We start from the raw sequence: 10,944 nt of genomic DNA, 5'->3' as shown, positions 1-10,944 counted from the left end.
ATTCTATTGTTTTTTAAATGAAGAGTCTCTCCCTTCTCACGTGTATTTGGGTTATATGAGATTCCCTGTGAGAGCCTTCGTGCCCAAACCCATGCAGTGTGATAATGTACATTATTTGGTCAAGTGTATGTAGACGGGAGGAGTATTACATGCCAGCTGAGCCTAAATGCTGCAATTGTGGTGGTGAACATGCACCTGAATTTCTGAAGTGTCCTGTTAGGGTGAAGGAGATGGAGGTGGCAAGAATAAGGGCTGTCCAGAATGTCTCCTATCCAGAGGAATTGAGAAGAGTGGAAGAAAGGTGTGAAGTTGAAGAAGTAATGGTAGTAGGAGTAGAGACACAAGATTATGTTCTTTATCAACAGAGGGATCCTGACATGTTGCATGTTAAAAAGTGGACTTTGTAGCGTTTATTACTTTGGTTATCAACTGCACAGTGCAAAAGGAGAGGAAGTCGGAGAAAATAGGCATCATTGTGAAAGCAGCTGAGCGTTTTTTGGGACTCAGAATCTTTTCTGCAGAGGCATTACAAGGAATCCTCTCGATGAATGTGACTGAAGGAGTGGGATGGTTGTTTTGATTTATTTTTGTATTTTGTATTATCTCTGGTTCCCGCCCACAATCCCTTTACCGCAATGGAATATATTATTTATGTTTTGTTTCAATACCCCGTACAGTAGGTGGGGGCAATACAACAATAGGTGTAGTCTGCCATAAAACTTTAAAGAAGAAGAAGAAGAAGAAGAAGAAGAAGAAGAACTCTGTGCGTCTCTGCTAGAAGTTGCACTGTTTCTGACCTATAAAGCTAGAACCACTTGACAAAATGTTTCGAAGAAAACTGACAGCGTTGGATTATCATAACCCCTCTGGATTTGACTGCAAAGGTAGCAATAACAAAGCCACGATAAACGAGCTATCTGCTAGTGAATGACGTGCACTTTCAGAGCCACCCATGGCCATGCTCAAAATAGGTAGCTATAGCATCTAGCTAGCTAGTTGTTACCGTACTATCTTTGATGTTAAGTCTAAAACATTTCGATACAGCCATGTCTGTAATATGTATGCATGATTTGTTTATATTAGCAGTGTTTATGTCATACAAAATTATTAACCTGTGAGTCTTGTTAGGTGGTCAGGTATTGTACTTTTTGTGCATTAGCCCAGCTAACTAGCTTTTTGGGAGCTAGCTAAGCCAGATAGCGTAGCTACTTTACTAACAGAAGTGGAGACAGAACGCAACTGGGTAACGTTAGATAATTCGCTAACGTTAGCTAGGCTAGGGGTGGCATCTGAAAGTGATACTCTATTCCTTGTTGGTATATTATAAGTGAATAGTCTTAGGAATTTGACAGAATCTTCTTATGTGAATTTCTGCCGGTTCAATATAAATGTGGTGGGTACTTATATTTGTCCTATTACATAACACATTATATATTATTCCCACTGGCTCCCCATTTGTTATAACACAGTCTATAATTTAACACAGGAAATCTATTATTACCACTGACACATAGTTGTGCAGGTCAACTAGCTTTGCAGAGAGTATATGTGCGTCTAGTTATTGTGTCACTGTCTTTATGTTCTGCTTTGCACAGATGAGACAGAGTTCAGGAATTTCATTGTGTGGCTGGAGGACCAGAAAATTAGACACTACAAAATTGAAGACCGTGGCAACCTGAGAAATATCCCCAGCTCGGAATGGGCCAAGTCCTTTGAGCAGGTGAGCAGCAAGGCTAGCTGCAGTTACTGTATTGAAAACAACCTTGGGTCAGTCAAAGGTCGGTTCATATTACATCCAAGCAATTACAACCTGTGTTGTGTTCAGGAAGGCGCACTGTAGCAAAACGTTTTGCGACGGAAAATGAAAATCTGTGTTCTTTCTTATTGGGCAACTTCATGTAGTATCTCCATGCTTCATAACATTGTCTCCTTACTGAACCATGGGGCTCTTTTTCCACTTTATCAATGTATCTAGGAGGATCTGTTCTCTCAACCCCTTCCCTAACTGTTTACATCATAGGCAAAACAATAGATCCAGTCCAGGGCCACTTTCAGTTGCCAAGTTATGTCAAGCATTGCAGATAGAAATCCCATGAATAGAGCATACATAATAATAATATGCCATTTAGCAGATGCTTTTATCCAAAGCGACTTACAGTCATATGTGCATAAATTTTTATGCATGGGTGGTCCCGGGGATCGAACCCACTACCCTGGCGTTACAAGCGCCATGCTCTACCAATTGAGCTACAGAGGACCACGTGAAGCCTTGTTCTACATGTCGGAGAGGCATGTTTGTTCTACATGGCATATTTCTTTCTGAGCGTTCCAAAACGTTGTGTCCTGCTGAACGCGCCCCATGATCAGTCAGTAGGCCTAATCATTCTAGAATGCTGAAAGCAATCCGATTTACCGCCCTAATCACATAGCTGTGACACACTCTTTTAATTGGAGAACCTCCATTGGGGTTGTGAAGTTACCATCCCATTTCCTGTCCAGGAAGCACCCTCTCGCTACCAACTGCCATTTTTTAGAAAGAGGCGAGAACAGGATTTTTTATTTATTTATCTAGGCAAGTCAGTTAAGAACAAATTCTTATTTACAATGACGGCCTACCCCATCCAAACCCTCCCGTAACCCGGACGATGCTGGGCCAATTGTGTGCAGCTCTATGGGACTCCTGATCATGGCCGGTTGTGATACAGCCCGGGATCGAACCCGGGTCTGTAGTGACGCCTCTAGCACTGCGATGCAGTGCCTTAGACCGCTGCGCCACTCGGTCCCCAAAGGAGGAAAGACTATTGAGACATAGCACGTCAGTGCTTGCACCAGAAACCTTTGTCTCTCCAGGCTTGAATAGTTCCCCAGTGTGATGAGTCTGGACAGTAAAGGTTCCTCTGGGATAAGGCATGCTGCTCAAGGAGAATCTACCATTTTTTTTCATGAAATGTGAATGGCGGCATCTAAAAACAATTGTTCAGCCATGTCTCACCTGGGGTGTATTCAATAGGAACCAAACGGAAGCAAACAGGATGAAACAGGGAGGGACCTACGTGCATTTGTCCAATAAACGCTTCTTTTAGTTTTTACGGTGAGCACTGATGAATAGACAAGAGCTCTGAAACAAAGAGCTACCCAATGAGAGCTAGTAACGACACCACTCCGATGGAAGTTAACCATTTGACGAAGATTGTATCACGGTTATGGTCCCAGGAACCTCGTATTCACGGTACCCTGGGTCATGTTCAGTAAGGCACACTGTGGCAAGTTTTCTCCCTACTGAACATGAGCTTGATTCTCTGTTTCCTACGCAGTATCTTCAAGATGTGAACTGCCCATTCACTGTCCAAGAGAGACCGGAGTCGGTAGACTGGTTGCTGGGTCTAGCAGTTCGGTTCGAGTATGGCGACAATGGTACTGTACCATCCATTTCCGCCTTATATCTCTTGATTTATTGAAGGGACTAGTGTTATTTTCCTTGTGTGATTCGGTGCCCATTGTGTGTACTTGGGCTGCTTGGGGCATATTACTACTTTCAATGTATTGTTGTGGTGATGCGTTGTTCAGCCACTAGATGGTAGCATTGTATTAACAGTGGCAACTTTGACAGCTTGGGCTGCTCCACCATAAGGGATAATCTAGTTGTGGTTCCACCCTCTGTTGCCATACACTGTATTGTCAGTGAACAGGAATGTTAAATGACTGTGCTTACACACTATTAAAGCAAGTCTTTGTTGTAAAAGCAGTTAAGTCGTAGTAGTATTATTTAATAAGTGGGGGGCATTGACTAAGTGGTCACTGTCTGGTTGTTGTATGTCCCACTGGCTCCCCAGTTGAGAAGTACAAGAACTGCCCGCCAGCCACGGCCACCGAGGCGGAGAAACCCTTGGATCCCCTCATCCATCTGGACAGTGAGCGAAACCACTCTTTCATCTCTTCCTCTAAATGCCTATCCTCCTCTCCCCTTACCTCTCTGCTCATCTATCTCATCCCCTCTTCACTCCTCTTCCTCTGTCCCTGATGTTCTGTGATAAAATCATCTGATTAAAGAAACCAGCGTGCAACGTAGTACTGAAGTGGGTTAGCGCAACTGTGTCTGGCCCAGACCACCAGACTGATTACACACACACACACTGCTGCGCACGCACACAGCAACCTACCACTGCTATGGGAATGTAGAGGCTGACAGTGGTGACTAGAAACGTTGGATACCTCAGGCTCATGTGGTGCCTCACGTAGTCTTTCACTAGCTGCCCTACTAGCGTAGGAGCCATTTTTTGGTTTGCTTTATGCTCATTATGACCTACCTGGTCTGTTTAGGCTAGACTTATACAGTGAAATGCCTTTCTGGCAAGCTCTTTCACAAAAATGCAGTAATCAATATCTGTAGTACTATAAAGTCAAGTAGAACAAAAACACACAAGGAATAGAAATAAGAAAAACACGAGAAAGTAAGCTACTGTATATACAGATGGTGTTCTGAATGGCGCCGGAGGAGATGGCTGCCGTTTTACGGGCTCCTAACCAATTGTGCTATTGTGTGTGTTTTTCCCGCATTATTTTGTACATAATGTTTCTGCCACCGTCTCTTATGACCGAAAAGAGCTTCTGGATATCAGGACAGCGATTACTCACCTCGTACTGGACGAAGATTTTTTCTTTAACAAGTCGTACGTGAAGGATTTTCTTCAGACACCCGACAAGGCCCAAATTCCTGTAATTCGCATGAGAAAGAGACGGAGATATCGGGGATGTAGGTCGGGGTGCCTTGTAAGGATCTGACGGCAAGTAGGTAATCTGCCTCTACCATCAGTCCTATTAGCCAATATACAATCATTGGATAACAAAATAGACGAACTAAGATCACGGATATCCTACCAACGGGACATTAAACACTGTAATATCTTATGTTTCACCGAGTCATGGCTGAACGACGACATAACACAGCTGGCGGGATATACGCTGCATCGGCAAGATAGAACAGCTGCCTCCGGTAAGACAAGGGGTGGCGGTCTGTGTATATTTGTAAACAACTAAATTTAATATTAAGGAAGTCTCAAGGTTTTGCTCGCCTGAGGTAGTGTATCTCATGATAAACTGTAGACCACACTATTTACCAAGAGAGTTTTCATCTATATTTTGTGTAGCTGTCTATTTACCACCACAAACCGATGCTGGCACTAAGACCGCACTCAATGAGCTGTATAATGCCATAAGAAAACAGGAAAATCAAAAACTAAAGCAGGAAGCACCAGTGACTCGGTCAATAAAGAAGTGGTCATATGACGCAGATGCTAAGCTACAGGACTGTTTTGCTAGCACAGACTGGAATATGTTCCGGGATTCTTCCGATGGCATTGAGGAGTACACCACATCAGTCACTGGCTTCATCAATAAGTGCATTGATGACGTCGTCCCCACAGTGACTGTACATACATACCCCAACCAGATGGATTACAGGCAACATCTGCACTGAGCTAAAGGGTAAAGCTGCCGCTTTCAAGGAGCGGGACTCTAACCCGGAAATCCCGCTATCCCGACAAACCATCAAACAGGCAAAGCATCAATACAGGACTAAGATTGAATCGTACTACACCGGCTCCAACGCTCGTCGGATGTGGAAGGGCTTGCAAACTATTACAGACTACAAATGGATGAAGAGCTAAATTACTTCTCGCTTCGAGGCAAGCAACACTGAAGCATGCATGTGTGCATCAGCTGTTCCGGACGACTGTGTGATCACGCTCTTCGTAGCCGATGTGTGTAAGACCTTTTAAACAGGTCAACATTCACAAGGCCGCAGGGCCAGACGGAGTACCAGGACGTGTACTCCGAGCATGCGCTGACCAACTGGCAAGTGTCTTCAATGACATTTTCAACCTGTCCCTGATTTGAGTCTGTAATACCAACATGTTTCAAGCAGACCACCATAGTCCCTGTGCCCAAGAACACAAACCTGCCTAAATGACTACCGACTCGTAGCACTCACGTCTGTAGCCATGAAGTGCTTTGAAAGGCTGGTCATGGCTCACAACAACACCATTATCCCAGAAACCCTAGACCAGGGTTCTTCAATTCCGGTCCTGGAGGGCCAAAACACTTCTGTTTTTTTATTTCTACCTGGTAGTTAATTGCACTCACCTGGTGTCCCAGGTCTGAATTAGCCCCTGATTAGAAGGAGAGGGGAGGAGGTCAGAGACCTGGCCGTGTGGTGCCAGGATAACAACCTCTCCCTCAACGTGATCAAGACAAAGAGGACCGAGCACACCCCCATTGACATCGACTGGGCTGTAGTGGAGCAGAATGAGAGCTTTGAGTTCCTTGGTGTCCACATCACCAACAAACTATCATGGTCCAAACACACCCAAGACAGTCGTGAAGAGGGCACGACAAAGCCTATTCACCCTCAGGAGAATGAAAAGATTTGGCATGGGTCCTCAGATCCTCAAAAAGTTATACAGCTGCACCATCGAGAGCATCCTGACTGGTTGCATCACTGCCTGGTATGGCAACTGCTCGGCCTCCGACCGCAAGGCACTACAGAGGGTAGTGCGTACAGCCCAGTACATCACTGGGGCCAAGCTTCCTGCCATCCAGGACCTCTATAACAGGCGGTGTCAGAGGAAGGCCCTAAAAATGGTCAAAGACTCCAGCCACCCTATTCATAGACTGTTCTCTCTGCTACCGCGCGGCAAGCGGTACCGGAGCGCCAAGTCTAGGTCCAAAAGGCTTCTAAACAGCTTCTACCCCCAAGCCATAAGACTCCTGAACAGCTAATCAAACGGCTACCCGGACTATTTGCATTGTTCTATTCCCTCTTTTACGCTGCTGCTACTCTCTGTTTATTATCTATGCATAGTCACTTTAACTCTACCTACATGTACATATTATCTCAATTACTTAGACTCACCTGTGCCCCCGCACATTGACTCTGTACCGGTACCCCCTGTATATAGCCTCGCTACTGTTATTTTACTGCTGCGCTTTAATTTCTTAATTTTTTAGTTATACATTTTTTACTTAACACTTATTTTTCTTAAAACTGCATTGTTGGTTAAGGGCTTGTAAGTAAGCATTTCACTGTAAGGTCTATAACAGTTGTATTCGGTGCATGTGGCAAATACAATTTGATTTGAAAAATGCCATATTTACAATGTGCAGGGATACTGGAGTGGTAGGGGTAGATGTGTAAGGGGACTAAGGTAACTGGGTGTGTTCCCTTCTTGCTCCTCAAGGCAACAACCCAGACTTTAAGGCTGGCGTGATGGGCCTGGCTAACATGCTGAAGATCCAGCGTCACGACGACTACCTGGTCATGCTGAAGGTGAGAACCAGTTGCAACCAAGCACCATGTCTATGAAGTGGGACAGACTTACTAATGCCCTTTTTACACTACTGATCCAGGTCGTGCCGAGCGGTAGTGCGATGGCCTGGTTACGCACCCACCATAGTAACTGGAACCTTGCTGGAAAGGACAATGTAAAATGAAAATATCAGAGCCCGTACGGTTCGGATCAGCGCTATACTGTGGAAAGGGTTTTACTCATTTCTTATGACCATGTTGGAAATGACGACCCTGTGCAGATTTCAGACTTGTGCAGATTTGGTAGCAATGGTGTGGTTATTTCACTTCTCTAACAGGCTATAAGGATCCTCATCCAAGAGAGGCTGACCCCAGAAGCCATAGCCAAGGCCAGCCAGTCTAAAGAGGTGAGCTACTGCGGCAGATCCACCCGCCTACACATTTAGGCCTCATCAAAATGCCAAAGGTTTTAAAACGTGATCCGAAATAGTGCCCACAATACTTCAGAACTGGGTCCAAACAGGATGGGTTTTTGTATTTTTGGGACCATTTGCACAAGGCAAGCTCACTCAAGTGCACTCTGAACTCTCAGGACACATTACTGTATGAAACATCACAGAGTACTGGTTTAGGATCCATTTTGCCTTTTAGATCACAAATAATAATATGATATGGACAGGGGTGGGGACACTCCTACTCTTATACGCTTGATGATAAATAGAGCCTCAGAGTGTGATGGGTAAGGCCTGTGTGCAGTGGTCTGGAAGTCGTCTCCGTGGCTATGCTATTTTAAGAGGACGGCTATATATTGGCACTTCCTGTGTCCCCTAATTGCTGTGATGTATCTCTTCCTGTTTCTGCCTCCTCCTCAAGGGTCTCCCTGTGGCCTTGGACAAGCACATCCTCGGCTTTGATACCGGAGGTGAGTGCTCGCAGTCGAGTATTTGAAGTAATACACACGGGGCACATTTCAAACGGCAGTGTGTTATCCTTCATATCCTCATGAAGGGACTATAGTCCCTAAATGACATTTTGAAGTGCTTCTGTAACTGCAAATGCTTACGCTGTCAATTCCCTGTGTTCTTGTCCCCAAGACGATTATTATAATCTTAATGGGCTCCACACATTGATAGATTTTTATTTGACAATTTAAAAACACAATACAACCATAAATGTGGACACAATGCATTTAAGTAAAAAATGTATTTCCATTGTGGTCCTCTTCAAACATGTTACACAATCACAGCTAAAAGCTGAATTGCAGTAAACCTCACATGGCCCAAATAATTAAACACTGCAATGACCAAAACATAACACATTTGAATAGTCCTCCAGATGACAGTGGTTGCTCTTTCCTTGGGAATAGCTTGCAGAACTAGCCAGCCAGCGTGCTTCACTGTCCAAACCGCATTGGTTGTGACCACTTGCGAGTAGCCTGGCTCCGCCTTGCAAATCTTTCCACTGCTTAGCCACCCTCACTGAGTTGAATCGCCTCCCGTTGCTCCTCAGCCCGAGTAATCTCCAGTGGTGTTCTCCTGGCTGACTGGTCTCCCAGTCCCAATGTAGCAGGCTTCCATTACAGCGCCATGATTCAGCACAGAGTCCAGTCTGTCCAAGCAGCCCGAAACCACAGAGGAAATCCCTGGCATGAGCTCCCCAAGGACAGCATGTTCAAATCAAAACTGCATCGCGAAAGCTAGCTGTAAAGCTAGCTAGCAGTGCAATCGATCTAATAATGGATTTACTGTGTTATTGAAAATTAACAGATTTCAGATCACCAGATTTACATGATCTCTATCTAATTATCTTCCTAAAGCAATAGTTTGCAGAAAAATAATATAACAAAATGAACAATACATTTTCAGGGGCTAACAGCCCAGCTAGGCTGCCCCCTAGGGCACCATAGCAAATCCATTCTGTCCTATTGATATGATTGTAATGGAATTGATCTTGACTACTGTTGATGTAATACTCGGTAGGATTGCTTGGGTGGCTAGGGCCATCACATAGTCAAGATCTGATCCAGATCTGTTGGAGATGCATGCGGGCAAAGGAAACGACATGGAACGTGTCATTGTGGAGACTAGTGTCATTTCCCTGTGAACCACTTTGTTTGAAGTGGCCTGTCGTGTCAACATAATATCAGGCTATGTCAGTGCAGGGGTTGTACATACTTGCCGAGAGGGGTGTATGTATGTAAGTGTTTATTTTTACGGCTCACTACAAAGATTAAATATGGCTTTTTTTAACCCAGCATTGACAAAGGGAAAACAAAAGCACAATTGCATGCGTCGTTCATCCTGTCAACATGTGGTCCTACATTCATACAATAATTCATCTGTGACCTCAGTCGCTGATCACTTACTGAGCATAATCTCGTGTTGTGGAACACGGCCTCTTAGTGATGTGCTGCTCCTTTCTCTGCAGACGCCACCCTGAACGAGGCGGCTCAGATCCTACGTCTGCTCCACATCGAGGAGCTGCGAGACCTGCAGACCCGGATCAACGAGGCCATAGTAGCCGTCCAGGCTATCATCGCAGATCCCAAAACAGACCACCGCCTGGGCAAGGTCGGCAGATGACATGGCCTGCCTGATCACTTGACCTCTGCCCTATAACCCCCAACACACGCGGTCTGTGTAAAAAGCAGTACCAGTCACACAAACTCTACATGGATATTGGTCCAAGACCCTGTTATTTTATTTTGACCCTCCCCCCCTCTCTAACAACCATGATGAAGCCTTTTTGATTGTGATGTTTTTGTGAAGGATTTGGAAAGATTGGAATGAAATTGACTTGTTTTTTTGTTTTGGAAGGGGAATTAGCCTTTTCGTGGAATGAGTGTTGGAATGAAAATGTGTGAAATGCATAGTAAAAAAAGAAATGTTTTTTTTTTTTGTTCATAAGAAATGGGAAGTCCTACCAGATTCTCTGCTGAAATGACCCATGAGAGAATGTCTGTTTTAAGTCCTGAATCACATTTTATTGTTATAAATATCACATCTTACAAAAAATAAAGGATTAAAAAAAGCACTGGTAAAACAGATATTTGGCAAGACAATGCAATTCCATGTGGTGAAATACAAAATTATTATTAGTGCACAGAATACTCATACTGCATTGCTGTGTGTTCATTCAATACACATTGACAGTTATAACAGGACTTGTGGCTCAAAGATCTTATTTATTTTAAAACTCTTTTCTTTGGCTTTCTATAAAAAGTCCCATACAAAAATACAGTAGAAAGTATGAAATGAGGTATTAAACAAATGTACAAAACTTTATTTGCGGGGGGGGTGGGGGGGGTCGCAGTTTGGCGTTTTGTAAATTTGCTCTGCTGGTGGTTGGTGAAATCCTTGCTCCGTCGCGAGAGTCCTTCTTTCGTCGCCTCTGTAGCAGTGTACAACGAAAGGGTTCTCACAGGGGCAAGCATGTCAAGACTGCCAAAATAGCACCATAAAAACGATTCTCTCTCATTGTCTCCCTGCAACAGATGACAACCACATTAGGGCCACAGGAAGGACAGCGGACATCCTTGACGGCTACCTCACACTCAGCTAAAAAAAACTAGCACCAGTCACAGAACAAACATTACTTTCCAAACGTGTAATTTGTTTAACCTCCATAAATACCCCTCTTTT

The 10,944-nt window shown here is 44.3% G+C and overlaps 2 protein-coding genes across 2 annotated transcripts in view; one reads left to right on the top strand and one right to left on the bottom strand.

The window, feature by feature from the left end:
• The first annotated feature begins 519 nt into the window (after nucleotides 1-519).
• Nucleotides 520-10,347, top strand: LOC311103152 (RNA transcription, translation and transport factor protein-like). The gene is made up of 8 exons (XM_084144702.1): nucleotides 520-884; nucleotides 1,596-1,720; nucleotides 3,315-3,414; nucleotides 3,834-3,911; nucleotides 7,236-7,324; nucleotides 7,642-7,710; nucleotides 8,177-8,225; nucleotides 9,731-10,347. Exons 1-8 carry the CDS (start codon nucleotides 824-826, stop codon nucleotides 9,883-9,885), a joined length of 726 nt encoding a protein of 241 aa, XP_084000828.1. The 5' UTR covers nucleotides 520-823; the 3' UTR covers nucleotides 9,886-10,347.
• nid2a (nidogen 2a (osteonidogen)) overlaps nucleotides 10,261-10,944 on the bottom strand; it is a 111,671-nt gene continuing 110,987 nt past the window's right edge. Inside the window, exon 28 of the mRNA XM_084144703.1 lies at nucleotides 10,261-10,787. The gene's annotated coding sequence lies outside the window, so the exon portion shown is untranslated. The remainder of the gene's footprint in view (nucleotides 10,788-10,944) is intronic.

The sequence above is a fragment of the Coregonus lavaretus genome (assembly GCF_964263955.1).
Source record: "Coregonus lavaretus genome assembly, chromosome: 27".
Lineage (NCBI taxonomy): Eukaryota > Metazoa > Chordata > Actinopteri > Salmoniformes > Salmonidae > Coregonus > Coregonus lavaretus.
This window is presented reverse-complemented; position numbering and strand designations above follow the sequence as displayed.

Coding starts and splice junctions, on each gene's coding strand:
- LOC311103152 (XM_084144702.1), top strand. CDS start 824: ATGTTTCGAAGAAAACTGACAGCGTTGGATTATCATAACCCCTCTGGA. Junction 3,415..3,833: donor GTTCGAGTATGGCGACAATG/GTACTGTACCAT, acceptor CTGGCTCCCCAG/TTGAGAAGTACAAGAACTGC. Junction 7,711..8,176: donor AGGCCAGCCAGTCTAAAGAG/GTGAGCTACTGC, acceptor CTCCTCCTCAAG/GGTCTCCCTGTGGCCTTGGA.